General features: G+C 41.0%; 2 protein-coding genes across 3 annotated transcripts in view; both read left to right on the top strand.

The window, feature by feature from the left end:
* tcf12 (transcription factor 12) overlaps positions 1-7383 on the top strand; it is a 71557-nt gene extending 64174 nt beyond the window's left edge. Inside the window, exons 15-21 of the mRNA XM_070905341.1 lie at positions 859-930; positions 1435-1626; positions 4191-4299; positions 4464-4626; positions 5676-5905; positions 6408-6561; positions 7092-7383. Of these exons, the coding sequence (XP_070761442.1) occupies positions 859-930; positions 1435-1626; positions 4191-4299; positions 4464-4626; positions 5676-5905; positions 6408-6550 (909 nt within the window). The 3' untranslated portion in view covers positions 6551-6561; positions 7092-7383. The remainder of the gene's footprint in view (positions 1-858; positions 931-1434; positions 1627-4190; positions 4300-4463; positions 4627-5675; positions 5906-6407; positions 6562-7091) is intronic.
* A 7195-nt stretch (positions 7384-14578) lies between these two features.
* cgnl1 (cingulin-like 1) overlaps positions 14579-19035 on the top strand; it is a 29325-nt gene continuing 24868 nt past the window's right edge. For both annotated transcript variants that reach the window (XM_070904383.1, XM_070904375.1), the window contains exons 1-2: positions 14579-14649; positions 17331-19020. In XM_070904383.1, the coding sequence (XP_070760484.1) occupies positions 17383-19020 (1638 nt within the window). In that variant the 5' untranslated portion in view covers positions 14579-14649; positions 17331-17382. The remainder of the gene's footprint in view (positions 14650-17330; positions 19021-19035) is intronic.

Raw genomic sequence — 19035 nt, 5'->3', positions numbered from 1 at the left:
ACTTTTGGATGCGTCGGCCCATAAAATCACTTATCACAGCATAATTTTCTAATCTTAAACTGTAAAACATTGAGCCTCAAGAATGCTTAAACTTTGTGCCAAATGGCGACATATTACTTTTACTTAAAACGATTCCATTACAGTTTTTAATGAGTAAATTATTCTATGAAGGAGAGTTCAAATAATGACACATTCTCAGGATTTGTTAAAGAGTGTGTTGAAATAAAATCATGCATCACAGTTTCCTGGTAGTTGAGTCAAAAACTACTTGGGAATTTGGAAAGTTCCATTAGCTCTGGAAAACGACGATGAACAACTGTCTAAACATGCGAGTTGGGGATTAGGTTACAGTTGAAATGACTAATCTTGTGAGTGAATATGGTTTGTGGGCCACCGACAGCAGTTTGTATTAGGTTACGGTTTTGACAAAACATTCCTGTAAAGTGGCCTGTTGCTTCATATCACTTGGGTATAGTAAAAGGCACAGCTGGGTATAAGTAACAATATGGAAGAGGCAACTTTTACCAATGGTGGCATTCATCCCAACAGAGAAATAACAAAACACAAAACTTGGGAGCCAACAGTAGGTTTTGTTCTTTGTATTTAATATAATGTGGAGGATGTGAACTTTCCTACCAACCCAAATAAATGTAGAAAAGACCAATGCTGTAGAAGGGGTTATTAAATGTGCAAACACTACAAAGTGAATGGTCAGCAGCTGTGTGCTTCCTTCCAAATCCTGCACTTCTTGTCTGTGTGTCTTTACAAAAACAATCTCTCTCCACAGTGTGTTTCTTAGTATTTATAGATACTGATCTTTTTTCATAATCCTGTCTTATTCTTATTTGACTTTGCCAGAAAAACAGAGTTCATCAGCAGTTACATGAGCATCTCCAGGATGCCATGTCTTTCTTAAAGGATGTCTGCGAGGTAGATGGAGCCTTTACTCATTACGTGTTCCATACGTCTTTCTTCATTTTTATTTTCTCTCAAGTTCGACTTGCAGTCCACATTCCTCACAGTGAAATGCAGTTTCATTTTTATTGCTTTTGTTGCCATATTGTCATGTTATGTTGTCTTTTTAGCCACTCCAGCTTGCAGTAATCAGCTTAGGTGCAGATGTTAAATTCTAAATTAATTGTTGAAGCACTCCAAGTGGGTGTTGTGCATCTGTCAATTCTTCAGTTTAACCGCAAATGAAGGCATTTGTTGACTTTTACAACTCAAGCTGAAACGGCTCAATTGATCTTGCATTTGAATGGCCTTCTTTATCGTATGTTTCAGATGTTTTTCTGTTTCTTTTCAAGTCCACACCATACAATCAGTGTTTTCAATTTCTGTCCTAATGTGCTTATACTAAGCTGCTCTGTCCCTCTTTTCCTCTCTTCTCCCTCTCCCTAACCCTTTCCTCTCCAATCCCTCTGGTCCTTCCAGTCTCGAATGGAGGACCGTCTGGACAGACTGGATGATGCAATCCTTGTTCTGAGGAACCATGCAGTGGGCTCCACCGCCAGTCTGCCCAGCGACATCCACAGTCTGCTGGGACAGGCACAAAATGGGCCAATAGCAGCCATTGGAGCAAACTTTCCTGCATCTGCATTGGTTCCAAGTCGGACCGCAGCGATGGTATGAGAACTTCACATAAGTATATAGATCTTTAATATTTAATATGTATTCAGGATATTGCATAACATGAGGGAGAAATATTCTTATATGTTACTTGTCAAGTTTCAAGAGGCCTCGGCCACCTGTTCAAAACAGGTCCGCTGCCATGTGTGAAAACTAGACATTTTCCACACATGAACAGTTGAATTTATCCTGACATATTTTCCATAAGTGTAATGACTGGCCTATGGCTCACCCTCCTCTAGAGAGGGCTGTATACACAAGGGCCAAAGAGAAATGAGAAACACAGGCGTAACGGAGTGAAGTTGTGCTTTGGTGTAGGAAGTGTTTGTGTGTTGCTCTCCTTTTAGAGTTAAATTGTAAACCTTTGAGAAACAGGGGAACACGGGTCTCAGTATAATTCATAATGTGTTCACCCATGTTCCATCCGAGGTATTTCATTTTAAAGAGCCAAGAGATTGGAACACATCTGCAGTGGAAATGAAAACGATGCGACTCGCCTGACTGTAATCTGGAGGTGTGGAAATAATTTGGGTCACACAGGAAAAAAAGGATACTATTAGTTCTAAGGAGTTCAGATTATCTGGAAAGATTCGGGATGCAAAAACACATTCAACAATATGTTCTCCTCTGCTGAAAATGATATCCTCCTCGGATTAACGTTGAATTAGATATTACCTTCAGAGCAAGACCAGAGATCTATCTGCTTTTCCAGAAGTTGAACCATAAAAGTTTTATCAGACAAATTTAATTTAACAAAAATAATTTCATTCAAACATTTATAAGGTAGTTTATTAAAAATTCATGAGAAACAAAAACAGTATATTTGTACTGTTTAGGGCTTCAACTAACAATTATTTTCATTATCAATTAATCACTTGGTCTGTAAAAAGAAAAGCCTAAACTAATCTCTTCATGTTGCTTGTTTTGTCCAAAACCCCAAAATATTCAGTTCACTATCACGTTAGACAAAGAAAAGCAGCAAATCCTCTGGAACTAGAGGATGTTTGACAGTTTGATTTGTAAAATGACTTCAATAATTAATCAATTATCAAGATAGCTGTCAAATAATCAAATTATAATAATAATAATAATAATAATAATAATAATAATTGTTTCAGCTCTAGTACCGTTTTTCCTGTTAACCCAACCTCAGGCATCCAGCTGACATGAAACACATATTATATAAAACTATTTTCTTCTCATGTCCATTTGAGATTTAGTGCAACAATAGAAGAATGAATTTATTTCATGTTATCATTTCTGACATTTTAGAGTTTATTTTTCACCAAAAGGATTTGTTGGCATGATCATCAAAGCTGTTCTGTATTTTGGTCCAACTTCTTATCAGGATTTTATTTTGTCCCTCTCTGGTCTGTGGTCTCAAGTCTTCTTTGCCAACATGAATTTATCTTAAATACAGTTAAAGTTCTTGTTTGTTGTAATGCTCTGTGTTTTCTGTCATTGGCTGTTTTCACTCTCTCAGTGTAGTTTGTTTTGTCCCCTAACAAGATTTTTTCTGTGGTTGTCAGAAGAGCTCAGTTTGATGTATTTGTTACACAGAACTGGGTTGTGGCAGTGATGTTGACCGACTGCGACTGTGAGATAGAACATACTGTGTCTGCACTAACACAGCACTTCCTGTGTGGGAAGAGGTCCCCTCAGACAGAGCTCTCCAGCCTCGGCACGGCACAGTCACAGGCTTTTTACTCCGGCTGACACCCCACCCTCTACCCCCTTCCACCCCCTTTTCATCACTTCTTTTTAACAACCCAGGAAATCTGAATCGTTGGAAACGTGTGTCTGAACCCGCGGCCTCCACCCAAATAGAGGTCCTCAGCTGTATGGTAATCAGGCCCAGCCATGAAAATGGCAGCGTTCTTTTCTTGCCAGCGCCCCGGCTTCCCTCCTCCTCCTCCAGACAAAGAGTTGTTTGGACACCTGTTGAGAGCACAGCAAAGATTAGCGTAGCACTGAGGAAGAGGAGGGGCTCAGGGTGGCGGGGTTAACAGAGGCCAACAGTGACTGGGGATCACATTCCATAAGAAAAGGGGGGGATACCCTCCACCCTTGGTGATGATTTCCCCGCCTTTCTCTGGTTCTCAGAGGGGAAATCAAATAGCTCAAGAACATGTGGTGAACTTCAGGAAGGAGGGACTTTGTGGTGCAACATGGTGGGAGTTGACCATTTTTAAGTTATGAATGTGGACAAAACAACAAGGAACACAGAGAACACAGAAGGATTTGTCTCATTTTAGACACGAGAGACAGACGCGGTCTTAGTTGTGGTTACAGAGACCTAAGCCTGAGAATGTCGCAGAAGTGAGCAGCGAATCATAAAGTCACATAAACAGGGACAAATAAAGAGGTTTTCAAACTATTAGTTAGCATTTACTATTGACCATGTGAAAACACCTTTTTTTAATATCCTTGACCTCTGTGGATCATAGTACAGTATCTCACTGATAAATCTTCTCTTGCTCAAAAGTAATGTTTTATGTATTGTCTCCAGAGGATGTCTGCTGCCTTTCCTGACACTGTCCTTCTTGTCTGTGTTGCAGCAGGGTGGTGCCCACGCTGACGATGCTGCCAGCCTGAACAACAACCACGGAGGCCTGCCCAGCGCTGGCTCCACATCCAGCACAGAACTCAGCCAACTGGAAGCATTCAGAGGTCAGATGCCCCCCCCCCCCCCCCCCCCCCACACACACACACACACACACACACACACACACACACAGTCTTATCAACTCATTAAATGGCTGACACGATATGATATGGGCATGCCTCAGTTTATGTATAGTGTCTTACCTTTACACCTGCATTGTCTACTACAGGTCTTACTTCAGCCCTGGCTGGACATTTGCCTGCCACCCTGGAGCTGAAGGTGGAGAAACAGGACAAGGATGACATGCATGATAACCTCTCCGCCGACGACAAGTCAGATGATGACAGCGACAGAAGAGATATGAGGACACCCAGAGGAGGCACACGCACGAGGTAAGAACATGTTGATATACAAACGTAAAATCATTTATGGTTTACCTGATGTTTGGTTGTGGAGTGAGAAAAATAATAATTTGAACTGAAAATAGAGGATTGATCCTGTGGTTTTGGTTTAGCTGTTTACTTTGATGTTTTCTAAAGATGTAACTCTACAGTTGGCCCAAAGAGAGGATAAGGCCCGAGCAGGAGCCTGGTAGAGAGACGTTTTACACCAGTATGATCGATGGCTGGCACTGACAGATTTTGATGTAGGTAGAGATGCAGAATTGCAACAAAAATGCTAAGCGTTAAGATGCTGCATTCCCCATCAGTGCCACTTAAAAAATCAATACTCTTTTAACAAGGAAGCCAGAGAAAAAGAAAAATACTTTATCTTAAAGCACTGAACCATCCTCCCTGTTCTTCTTATTAATATTGCAGCAGGAAGCAAACAGTTGAAACTGAATTACTTATAGCCCCAGGTCAGAAAGTAAATCTGTGTTATGTTATATTGATTAGCTGCCACTAATATTAATGGGTGTCATTCATTCATTTTAGTTTCATGTTGTTAATGTTGTTTTTACAAAGTTTAGTACTCTAGTACTTAATAATGTAGCCTGCCACTTGGTCCTTCAACGTAATGAGTTCACATTATCAACTGTGCCTGAATGCAACCATGAAGACATTGTTTCAGTGAAGATTAGCGACCTTGAGCCGTGGTGTCGCGAGTTCGAGTCTGACCACGGACCTTATTTGCATGTCTTTCCCATCTCTCTCTCACGTCTTTTCCTGTCATCTCTCTGCTGTTGTCTCACTATTAAAGGCAAAAATGCCCCACAAAATAATAATTATAAGAACAATATTTTGTTAGGTTGATTTAATTTAAGGGAAGGACACCATTACTAAAAAAAGAAGGAATGAGGTCATATGTCATCAAGGCATTAACATTAAAAAAAAATTTCTTTCAGTGAGAGAGAGAGGGACACTTCTGTTCTTCTTAGTTTGAACTTCTGTTCGTTTTTTGTCGTGTGCCTTTAACAGTGAAACAGTTCTTTCTCCCACAGCATCACTGAAGACGAGGACCTGAATCCGGAGCAGAAGGCCGAGCGTGAGCGCGAGAGGAGGATGGCCAACAACGCCCGTGAACGCCTAAGGGTGCGAGACATCAACGAGGCCTTCAAGGAGCTGGGTCGCATGTGCCAGCTGCACCTGAAAAGCGAGAAGCCCCAGACTAAACTGCTCATCCTCCATCAGGCTGTGGCCGTCATACTCAACTTGGAGCAGCAAGTCAGAGGTCAGAGTCCACCTAATGAAAGCTTTATTATTGCATTGTTTCAATAACTGAAATGTCAATGCTACATCACGTCAAATCAATATTGATTCTTTAAAATGCTTAATGTTTTCACATAACGTTCCATTTCATTTTAATGTCACATCCAGAGAGGATACTGTAAATATGGAGTTACTGCCGTAAACAGAGCTGCACTCTGATTTATAGGGAGCTATTTCACTTAGAGAGCTGCCAAATGTGATACTCAGCCAAAATATCACAACACCAGTCGAGAAACTGCTGGGAAGCTGTTCAAGCCAACGTGGTAATACATCAGCTGACGACATTCTTGTTTGCGGTAGCATCATATTTATAGATATTATGCTTCATTCACTCACTGGCCTGTACTTGTGATGTGGTATGATAAAAAGAAAATGAACAGATCATACAGATCTCACTATTTCTGTTCAAAGAAATGTGAAAATAGTTGCAGAAAAGTTTAATTCCTGTCTCTCTGAACCTACAGAGCGGAACTTGAACCCCAAAGCAGCCTGCCTTAAGAGGAGGGAGGAGGAGAAAGTGTCTGGTGGCTCCGGTGACGCCCAACAAACCCACACAGGGGTCCACCCAGGCCTGACTGACACATCCAACCCAATGGGCCACCTCTGAGTAGCAGACAGGTACTCTCACCTCTATTTCCAATATTGATTCATCTGAAGATTGTTGTAATCAATCATCAGCAAAGTCAGTATCTTCTTTTATCTCTTCTTAAAGCTCATTTTTTATCTTATGGCTTCTCTTAACCGATGGAATTTGTTGTAATATTTTTATGTCTTTTTATCTTTTTTGCATTTTGGATTTTATTTACTTTTTTATTCTGTTGTCTTCAAATTGCTAGTTGTTTTCCGACCAACAGTCCAAAACCCGATAGTCCATTTACAATTATATAAACCAATAAAAGCAACAAATCACATAGCAGAAGCTCTCATGCATTGTTGCATGATTAATAACTTAAGTGATAGTTGCAGGTTAATTTATGTTGATGGATCAATGGATTCATTGACTAGTTGTTTCAGCTCTACTCACCTCACTGGAATGAGGAGAATTAGTACAAAAGCACTTTAAAATGAACCTAAAATATAGACCGACTGTTTTGCTCCTGAAGTGATTAGTGATGTTCGCCTCTGATCAGTGTGTTTCTCCTCTGCAGATCAAAGTGATCCAGATCATTTCTGTCCCGTTTGAGTCGATGACCTTGCTTCCCAGTGACAGACAGGACTCACAGTTTGTGACACCAATTGGAGGAGACAGACCACTTGAAGCGAAACTACGAGACTAACACAATCCAATCCTAAGATTGAAGAGGAGCCACGCGTCCAGCTCCCTGTGACCAGTTTCCATCTGCAAATTTCTCCCCACAAAGAAAAACCCTTCAGCACATATCACTGTCTGCAAGAAGTGTGTTGCTTCTGAACAATCAGAGACTTCGCAATCTCCTCCAACCGTATGTGGAAATTGCCTTGTGCCTAAACTGAATTGACGAATGCATTGTAACAGCAAATTGTTTTTGTTTGTCTGTTTGTTTGTTTTTTCTTCTATTTATTATGTTATTAAGCTATAAAGTGTATGTCTAAAGGGAAAGTTAAGGAAGTTCAAAGAGAAGTATGCAGCTTTTCAGTTGATCTATAGTTTGCCAGTGTCACCATTAAAACTGAGCACTCCTCCCTGGTAAATCTTTGAGATGAGGGGAAAATATTTGGGCACTGAGAAGATTAATTTATTGGCCAGTTTAGAGTGATATTTATACCCGACTGAAAATTATTATTAGCTGTTAGAACTAAAGACGTAAGCGCCCCATGTTTTAAAAAAAAAAAAGAAAAAAGAAGAAAAAAAAAAAAGAGGATATATTATTTATATTTATATTTTATTCATTCTGCCACTGGCCACATGTGCAACCAAAACTACCTATGTTTGTTTTTGTGTAGTTTAGATCAGCTTCTGTGCTACTGACCGGCAGAATATGAGGCCCGACTACATTAGCATCAACAATATTGTCTACAAAGGTGACAAACAAATGGCAAACTCTAGGTTTACTGAAAGCTCAGATTTAGTTGTTGTTTTTTTTTTACTCGGTAGTGAGCAGTAAAAATACAGAGAGAGCAAACTATTTGCAAACCTTAGCATTCCCTGCATATTTTTAGTGTCTTAACTAAAGGAAAAGGGGACTTTGTTGCCCTTCGGCTCCTTTGCCATATAGTGTTAAATGTAAGCAGTGACATATTTTTGCAGATTCTTGTCTTTGTTTAGCCTCCTGACAGTTATATGCTCCTGACGTCAGCACAGAAGTGGCTTGTTTTTTTTTGTTTTCTTTTTGTCATCTTTGCGTCACCAGCTAATCAGAGATTGCTTGATGAAGTTAAAAGAACGACGACCACACTTTCTTCTGGCCTGATGAACACATCGCTTAATTTTCTTTCTGTTCATATCTCGAGACGTTACATTTCAAACGCAGTTATTCTGAGTAAAGTTTAGTTATGCTTTAACTGTTGCAACAAGTCATTTCTGTAGGCTTCCAGCATTATAATGTCCAGTTTCGATCAGTGGAGAGAGCTTCTAAGTTATTTTGATCCAAGCCGTGATATACACAGACTAGATATAATTCATGGACTTTGTTGAATATCATAGAACTGTAGCACAATAATGAACAAAAACAGTTAACAGGATTTTCTTTTACGTTTCAAGGCATTGGTCATAGCTTTATTTTGTTTTCCCTATCAGTGTGCATGCTTTACATTTCTCCTTTTATGAAGTCTTTGGTCTTACTTACATTTATTTCTTTGTATATTGTCTTCTATTATTATCTACACCTTAAACAAGGCTGCCACATTCAGAATGATTATTCTGTAAGAAAAAAGGGACTTTAATTAGAATAAAAGATGCCACACCAAGAGTTTACATTCAAGATTTATGATTTAACAACTGTTTTAGTGGGGGGGAAAAAACATTTTTGTGTATTCTCTGACTGAATGTGGCCTTGTTCTTCATTTCAGTATTCATGTTGGCAGACTTTAATTGGGGATATAATGTTTGCCACTTCCTGCTCTCTTCCCTTCCTATTTTTGTTAGATTTCCTGTTCTTCCTATATTTCTTTGCTCCTCTGTTTGCCAAGTTAGACTTTGCTGTATTCCCAGATGCTTTCCCTTGTAATATATGAAAAAAAAAGGAAAATCAAAAGGAAAAAAAAACATTTGGCTTATTTTTCACTGTAGTTAGTCTTTTATACAATAATACTGTAAGAATATTTCTTGAATTCTAAATATTACTCTTTCTAGATTTTTGAAAGCAAAAGTTTTGAGTAAAAAGTTTCTTACTTTATTTTACTATATTAGATAGTAAAATGTACGGTTATTTACAATAACCAGTCCATTATTACAGGAAATTTACAAATGGCATCTCAAGAACAGACTGTAGCTGAATTGCTGCTCGTAGTCTAGTCCTTAAAAAGGCTTCACACGAGCTCCAGATTCCCAAAAAGTGCAACCTCCATCTTATCCTTCAGTCTCCGTTGTTGATTGGTAAAAGATTTGTTCTTGTGTCAAATGAAAAGGTATTGTCGGTGCACATAAAAAAAAAAAAACTGCGGCAACGAGAATTTGAATTTTCTGTCTTTTTCAACAGAAAAACACAATGTATATAACATTTATGTTGCAATAAATGTGCCATCTTTTTTTAAACTCAATTGTATGTGCATTTATTTCTCTCACTGAGCAAACACATTTGTTTCTTCTCCATATTTGCATTTTCTCCTCTCCATAAAGTTTTATTTTATAAAAAGGCACAGGGAGGATGAAGAAGGGTAAATCATTGGGGTTTAGTTTAGACTTCCTAATTGTTTTTCTTTTTAAAGACATTTCTACAGTGGATTTAGGCCAAATGGGTGTTTTATAGTATGTAACTCAATTTTGAAAATAATACCAGTGGACCATTGTAGTCTGTATGAAAAGTGCTATGAATATATGTTTCTATTTTTAATAAAGTGTGATAGCAGCGTACTGTACAAGTGCTGTGGTCCTGCTTCTTTTTACAGTGGGTTATAGACAGGTCCTGTGTGAAAGCCATTCCAGCAAAAAGGAAATGCATGAATATTTATCAACAGTATGTGATCTAAATTAATGTTTAGAACACATATATATGCATCATGTCAATGCAGAAGAACATAAAAATAAATAAAAACAAATAGATGAACTAAAGGAAAGGAATTGATGCAGCCATTATGAAAAGAACAAACCTAAACTGTATTGAATGCTTTGGTTGGAAGCGGCTTTCTGCAGCTCTCAATCTGCTACTTGTGCTGTGACTGAAGTTAATGAATCCCAAAAGTGTTGTGAAGATGCTGCTCTAAACCTGGAGGACTGTTGTGCTGTAAATCTCAGACCCCCATCCATCTGCACCGAATTATCCTCGTGCAGATGCAGAAGCATGAGATTAGTTCATCACGTCCCAAGAGGTCTGATCCCAGTTCAGTTTTCTGACAGAGGTGACACTCTGGAAAACTGCTGACTGCTGTTCCTGCCTGTGGTGAGCTCAGTGATGCAACGTAAATCATGACTGTCATCTTTCAATATTCTCTGCAGGGACAAACAGAACGGTTTGAGTGTGGTGGCGGTGGGTGTGCATGTTTTCTGTAGGAGTGGGACCACCATGTCTGAAGGCTGACTTCCTGTCATGGCTGCTGGGCCAGCTGACAGAAAGTCCTTGGCATCACATCCTTGAAGCCCGACCAAAGAGCCTGCTGCTCCTCCTGCTCCGAACAGTAAGATCATCCGCCTCTCTGCTACTTTCAGGATGCATGCTGCGCTAAACATGCTTCTTAAATTGAGCTTTTCTTTCAAGTACATTCCCATTTCTTATATAATTTATACCACATTACATAGAAATCATAAGAAAATTACAGGCTTGTAAATATATAAGTGTTAACTTTTTGTTTGCTTATTTTTTCCCTTCATATTACAGCTGCACAGCATGCTGAAGCTGCAGGAACATTTCATGAAAATACGGTCAAATTAGTAAAGCAGTTTAAATCAGAACTACACAACAGCTCAGCTTTAAATAAATAGAACCTGCATTTCAGGCTTTCTTTGATGGTTTCCTACAATATTTAGTTTACTGTGCTGTTGTATTTAGTATAATATCCCTGCAGAGGAGTGTCAATGTGGATTTGTTGTTGCAGGAGTCACACAGCTCCTCTTCATCTCCAGCGTGAACTAAATACTTCTGTCTGTGTGAGTTCTGGCTCACCTGCAACATGTCGTGGCTGTGGTTCGATCCCCAGCTCCTCCTGTCCACATGTTGAAGTGTCCTTGAGTGAGACACTAAACCCTAAATTGCTCCCAATGGTCTTTGCATGGTAGCTTGCTGCCATTGATGTGTGTGAATGGGTGAATGAGAAAAATTGTAAAGTGCTTTGGATGAAAGCGCTATATGAATGCAGCTGTTTACCATTGAGCTTTTTATGTCACGGGAAGAGTCTGGGTGTCTGGGTGTCTTGCTCCTCTGTAGAAGAGAGGCCTTTTTAATGTCTGTGCCCAGCAGCCCATTGTTTTATAATCTGTCCATGATACCATTACAGCATTTTATGGACAAGAATAATAACAGCACATTGGTAATTTAGGAATTAAGGATGCAAATGGCCTCGGGGTAAGTGCTGGACCTATAGATATATTTTGGAGGAAAGAGGAGGATTTTTGATGCAGTTTGCACCACTTTGTCCAGACATTTCCTGTCTTTTGCTGCGGTGTTTCCATACCACGCAGTTAATCCAAAGGTGAGGATGCTCTTGATACCAGCATGATAAAATTGCACCATACCCCCCCCCCACCCCGTGAAGAAGAGGAGATCATTACACCCATGAATTTGTAGTTCCTGTTCAAGACCAGAGGTGTTTTTGGAAACATGCTCCAACAACTCCAAGTTGTTGGCTGCACACTCGACCACCAGGGATGAAACCAAATTTCTGTAAGCTGCCTCATTACTGTTAGAAATCAGACCTCCTAATGTCTCATCTGCAAACTTAAACAACTTTGCGGACTGGGAGAGAGAAATACAGTCGTTTCTCCACTGCATTGTCCTCAGTGGAGGCTTTTTCCTGTCACATTGGTGCAGAGCCAGTTGAATTCACAGAAACTTTTCCAACATTTGTCCTGTAAAAAAAAGAAATCCACAATGGAAAAGATGAAATCAAATGCCTCTGTGGCATTTCTGGTGTCAGTTAGGTTGAGCGGCTGCTGGAAAGCCCGCAGTCCTTCTTATAATCAGGATAAGACTGAGCTGTGTACTGAGCATGCCCAGAGGTCCCAGCTGTGGCACCTCTGAGGAAAACAGAGCTCTCATTGTGCGCTGCTGTAACCCAACACAGTGGCACAGAGCTCAGATTAAAGGCTGTGGTGCTGCGCGGTCTCTCTGCGGACACAAATATAAACAGTGGGCCACTACAAAGGCCCAGCGGCAGCTGGGCCTCCAGTTTAATGTAGTTTACGCTGCAGTGGAAAGGTTTATAAAAAGAACTATATCATTTCTTCAGTATCTCAGTGTAAGTCTCAGAGAGCATTACAATTGTTTTTCTTCTGTCATTGTCTGGAAAATAACTGAGTACCTTTACTAAGTACTGCACAAGTACAGTTTTGAGGTATATGTACTTAACTTGAGTGTTTTAATTTTATGCTACTTTTTACTACAACAGTGTGCAAATCTGCTCCATAGCAACCAGCTACATTAAAATGTTGCTGACATGTTAATGCATTAGTAATTTTGATCATATAATATAATATGTACAGTATATTTACAACCCTGAGAAGGACTGTTTGTGTGCAGAATGACTACTTCTACTTGTGATATTTGAAGTACATTTTGTTTACTATAACTACTTTTGTACTTTTACTTTGGTATGATTTTAAATACAGATAGTTGTAAGTATTTTTACATTGTGGTATTAATACTTTTTTACTTAAGTGAAGAATCTGAGCACTTTTTTCACTCACTGGTCATTTTGTACAAACACGGAGGCCAGACTGTTGAAATTGTGAAAGTAGTGAAACATTGTGTGAAGTACTATTTTTGAAGTTAAAGGTACTTGTTTTGGGTAATTTTATCCAGTGTAAAATAACATACACTGAATGACCAGATTTTTTTTTTTTTTTACACTAGAGCTGATATGATACTTTTCTTCACATCTTTCAAGCTCTTAAATGCAAATGTCTGAACACAAGTTTTCCACTGTACCAAAGAAATATTGAAATTCAATACTATGCTAGTTCTGAGAGGTGTTTATATTCTCCACCTCATTTTTATAAATTGAAGAGCAGAAATATTAGAAACACCTTACAATATCACCACAAAATACAGCCTCCAAAATTGCCATAGAGTTAAGTCAACACCTTTCTAACACAGTGTCAACAACAACAAAAAGTTTTTTTATTGTATAAAAAGTGTAATCCCGCTCCTGCCGCTACCTACTTTAAGTCATCCTTGATATTATTTATTACTGCTCAGTGTTGTTTGCTTAGTCCTGCACTTTCTCTTAAAGTACATGCACACCACAGACACTTTATTTCTAAGATAACACTCATTTTTCAAAATGTCTTCAACCCACTCAGCATAATACCTCCTGCCATGTTTGTATGTTGTAATGTTGGACTCGCAGCATCCCTGAGCATCACACAAGATGCTCACTGGGTGTATCTACGGTGATGCGTTCACTGCACTAGTAACGCCACTGCCACTACCAGCACAGGTTCTCATTAACTAACTGCGTTCAGGTCAGCTTACTATCCACTAGATGACGCTCTCGGTTTTTAAAGACATGCAGCTGCAAATTGCATTTATGCAGAGTGCAAATAATTAAACTTACATCGAGTTTGAGACGAGCATACACGCGTAGAAATGTCCCAGGGCGTTAAATAATTAATGAAACCATTAGTTTGTGCAAAAAAGTACTATCAATTTATGAACTTAAACTGTGTAACTTGTTATTTTAATCTCCGTGGGGGTGTCTTTTTAGTTTATTTGTATAGTAATTCTCCAAAAGATATATTAGGATTACTATCTCTACAGGGTCCACCCATGTACTATTAAACATAGCAAAATAGTGACTCATACCGCAAAATGTATGACATCAGTCATTTTCAAGTGTTTTTTTTTTGTTGGCCAAGCTTCTTCCAAACACAAGCAAACAGCCTTCCTTACTTTCTCTGTCGGGCTAAAATGTGGTATTTAATTTATTTATTTAATAGATGTATATTAATAGATGTATATTAATTAACGAGCTGTCATGAAAGACTAATTAACGGAGTTTTGTTTTTATCAGGCACCACATACAACTGGTATCCCGCTGGTTTCGGAGCCTCTCGAGACCCTGCTGAGCTGAGCTGAACCGAGCCGAGCTTGGCCGGTCCAGACTGAGCCGGGCCTGGGAGAAGCACCGCCAAGGCTTCAGGGTGGATTCGTGTTGTGAAATCTGTTCCTGGACCAGCGGACTGGTTTTGAGTGGGTGGGCGGGTTTGTGCGCTTGTTTCAGGAGGCGGAGCGGCCCGGAGGGTCGGACGTCCTTCTGAAACTGCTCTGCTCTCTCACTGAGAAAACAACACAGGACTAAATAAGTTAGCAAGCAGTGGTGTGGGCACTTTTGCTCAACCGGTTATCTTCTTTAAAAGCCCTTTTAAACAAACGTGTATAATCTGCGAAACTGAACCAGAGAGAAAAAACGACGCTGGTGAGTAAACTAGCTAACAGTGTTCATTGTAGTTGTTAAGTTTGCTGTAGGAGCGTCAACAGCCGTTAAACTCAACAAGAGGCAAAAAACTAAACTTTTAACACCAAAAAGGACAGTTTAACTTGCTCTAAACTCGATTTAATTAAGTGACTAATGTAAGTGAGAAAGATGTGCAGCAAATCCGAAGTTTTACTGTAAATCTCAGGCTGGTGATGTGTATCAAACCACCTGTTGCACTGAGCAGCGATGTAAAATGTCCAGAAACTGCGTCAACTCAAACTGCCGCTGTCTTCAGTCAGCTAACTGTAGCTAGTTCATTTAAACCTTTCACTTTAAAGCTATGTTTGTCATTTATGATTTACACATTAGTGGTGTGATTTTGTGTTTACAGTTGCTCCAGTACGCTCACGTTGCATTTCGTTACCTGTCGCTCCAGATTTGTGAACTCCCAGTCATGTTACGTAACTTTATAATATTTTCCCACAGTGTAAATCCTCGCTGTCTTGGGTGGCTTAGTTCACCTTTAACATTTACTCTTTCAAGGTCCTCTGCTTCTCTTAACTGATTTGTTTTCTTCATGTGAGTCAGAGCTTCAGACACCAGGTCGGGAACTCTCTGTGACACAGAAAACTAATCAGCTCACATGAAGAGATAAAAATCTGCTTTGTTAAATCTTTGCAGAGTCTCCCCTCAGCACAGATCAAAGCCAGGGCCTTGACATCCAACCTGTGCTCCGTGCTGACCTCTCTGCTCTGCAGCACAGGGATCAATGCAGGCAGCACTGCCACTATGGAGGACAGTGGGGCAGCTCAGTGAGGGTTTCCTCCTTTTGCAGTGAAAAATACAATGGAAGGGAAAAAAAAGTTGCGCTCTTGTGTTTTGGATACATGTGACAATAAGGATGAAAGAGTCTATTGTGTAGCCTTTAGCTTTAATGTGTCCTCCACAGAACTCTTCCTCCTGGACGGGACACTTTACTCTGGCCCTATTCTTCCCTCCCATGCAGACTAAAGAATGCAAAGCTGACTAATTCTGACTAATTGAAGCACCAGGATCAACCAGTCACCACACTCATTGACTTGTCAAAACCAAGCTGAGGTGAATTATTCTCCTGTGGTGCTAGGAGTGGCCGACATGTACAAAAATATATGGTTTCTAGCAGGGTTTCATGGCAGGGGCAGGCCAACTCACCTGAAACAAAGACAGCTTCTGCTAACATCATATAAAATTAAATTAACACACTTTTATGAAAAAAAAGCAGAGGCACAGTTTCATACTGCAAATGTCATATATTTAACAGGAGGCATCAGGAACTTAACACCTTGACTGATCAATTTCCTGGGGGGAAACCCTGAAATCTTCTATCAGGGTACATGTCATTTTATATTGCGATATTGATAGATCAAATAATCAGCGAGGAATATCTGATTATTTGGCTTAACAGGCAAGCTGAATCCCTAATAAATATATTTTATCATATTGACGCAAAAATGATAAAACAAACCATCCAGTATTGCCTTAAAGCTATCCTCCTACGTATCGTCATATCTCCCACCCCGAACAGGTGTTTTTTTTCTCTGAATAGGCTATCGGTTGTCCATAGGCCTGTCTTTAGCTATTTCATGCTAATGTGATATATCCTACTTTTGCCTTTGTTGTCAGTCTTATCAGTGTCCTTCTTCCAGGCCCATCTCGGTCCATCGTTGTATTGTAATATCAAGTAGAATGGGACGCTATCAGCAAGGCAAACAGGAACCTGTTCAAAGCTCATTGTCCAGTGAAACACAATGGCTGTTGATGGCTTTGTCTTCACTGGTGGCTTTCCAGGCATAAATGTGTCTGAAGAACGTTTAGCAGCTTACTTTAATATTTGTACACAGTTTGATATTTATTGCCAGCTGTGTTCTCACGATCGTGCTGCAAATCTGTCAACTCTGACAACCCTGCAGTTATTATAAATGTGATAAAACTGAGCTGAATAAGATTTTGTTGCTCTTTTTTTCCCATGAGCGTGGGCTGCAAATTACAATGTCATTTACAAGGATCAACTACGCTGTGTGTGCACATACACACACACACATACACACACACACACACACACACACACACACACACACATTCGCTGTAAACCTAACACCCTCCAAAGTTGTGCAGAGATAACCGAGCTCTTGCATTTTTCTCAGGTCTGACTGACTCATGTTGGAGTGTTATCTTTCAATCCTTTTCTCTTAACCTGTTTAACCAATATTCTTTGTCATGCAGGGTAAACAGTCATTTTGTTATACCATACCTGTTAGTCACACACCTGTAAGACCTCTCTAAACAGTACTGGGTGATTTTTACTGTTAAAAAAAGACTGTGGCTGATGGTGTTGACTCATACTTTCAGAGATATTATGGGTTCTGAGATGTTATAGGCAACACAGGGAGCTTTTTGTCTCATTCTTCATTTGGCCCGAGCACATTAGTCGAGCAGTTTGACAGAAAAGATCTCCGTGGAGAGAAAACAGAACATTAAGAATGCAAAACAAGAAAAGAAAGCAGACGACATAATTAAATGCAGCAAGTGTTTAATGTTTCATGAGTGGCTGAGTGTGGATCTGGGAAAAATTTGTTGATATTACTGAATTATGTAGTGTCTCATCTCTGACTAATGCAGCCTGTCTGAACCTTTGCTTGCAGAGGTGGGCCACCTGATCCAGGGAGAGGGATTTATTTTCCTTCTGCATTCCTGATGGAGTCGTATAGAGTGACTAGCATTCCTAACAGTGGACCACAGCGGGGCCACACTCAGCTGTCCCGTCCCTCCAGGCCCCACAGTAATGGAGCTGGTACATATGGTCTCAGCATCCGCGTCCAGGGTATAGATGGACATCCCTATGTAGTTCTCAACAACCAGGACAGGGGTCCTAACTCCTATATCGACCCTAACAGTAATGGATACATCGACGCAGAGGGCTCTTTTATTGAGAACTTCGACGAGTATGATTTCAGTGGAGGAAAAGAGGGTGGATCCAACAGCCCCTTCATGGAGTACAGGTCTCAGAAGATGATGCATTACCCTGGTCCTCAAAATGGCGTCGCAGATTCACAAGGAAAGAAACCATCCACCCTTCTGAACTTTCAGAAGCACCCTGAGATACTGCAGCCGTATGATCCAGACACCAACTCCCTGAACCTTGATGGTATCCGCAGCCTGCCTCTGCCTGAGACTGGGAACAAACGGCAGAGTTCCTCCTCCACATCTGCTCTACCTGCACCGTCCCACGCCAAGTCATCAAGTCTGGACCAGAATAAAGCACCCGCACAGCAAGAGAAAAGGCAGACCCTGAATGAGACAGCCCATCCTAAGCGGAAGTCACAGCCTCAGTCTTTGCCTCTAGCTCAGTTCCCTCAGCCTCAGACCAGGCCGCAATCACAAGTGGCTCAGCCGCAGTCCAAACCTCGTTTCACCAACCTGAATCCACCTCCGTCAAAGCCAGGCTCTAAAACTCAACACCAACCAGCTCCTCCAGCCCAGCCTCAGACCTCCGCTGTGTCGAGTCCCACGAGTGAGCAGAGCAAGACATCATGCAGATCCCCCAGTTCTATGAGCAGCACCAACTCCAGCCTGGAGCGCACCCGCCGTGAGCCTGACGTCCTTCCTCTACGCAGGACTGACTCCAGTGGACCGGTTCTTCAGTCCTCTTCCCGCTCCCGCCACTCCTCCTCATCTTCCACCTCTAAGGCTCTGGTGGATGACCAGATGGAGGCCCTGTACGCAGACACCATCAACCGCCATGAGAACCGCCGCTACATCCCTTTCCTCCCTGGTTCAGGCAGAGACATTGACACAGGCTCCATTCCTGGAGTCGATGAGCTCATTGATAAGTTTGATGGCAAAGATGGCAGCCACCAGCGCAGGGGAAGGGCGGGGCGCAGGAACAGGATCAATCCAGAGGACAGGAAGCGCTCACGCAGTGTGGATAGTGCTCTTGGCCTGCGAGATGGCTCTTGCTACATGGACCAGTTTAGCCACCAGCGGGGCACATCAATGGAGCACGTCCTGCGGCCCTCACAGCTACGGCTGCAGAAAACAGCCGGCAGTCAGGACTCCTGGCTCACGGTTGTAGATGGTAAGGTGGAGTCTAGGGCTTCATCTCGTGCCACCAGTGCGCCCGGCTCCCCCCAGAGCACCATCTCTAAAGGTGTCGGCTCCATACAGGGTTACAAAAAGCCACAGACTCGCTCCTCTTCACTACCATTCAAGAGTAAAGAGAGCAATGGCAGTGCCTCTTCAGCTGGAAAGGTTTCGACAACATCGCTGTCAACATCGCTCTCCAAGCCTTCTTCCACTGCAGACAAAAAACCCAGTACAGCAGCAGATGTTCAGGTAAATAGCCAGAGA

The sequence above is a fragment of the Enoplosus armatus genome, chromosome 1 (genome assembly GCF_043641665.1).
Source record: "Enoplosus armatus isolate fEnoArm2 chromosome 1, fEnoArm2.hap1, whole genome shotgun sequence".
Lineage (NCBI taxonomy): Eukaryota > Metazoa > Chordata > Actinopteri > Centrarchiformes > Enoplosidae > Enoplosus > Enoplosus armatus.
The sequence above is the reverse complement of the archived record's forward strand: the minus strand, read 5'-3'. Positions and strand labels throughout refer to the sequence as shown.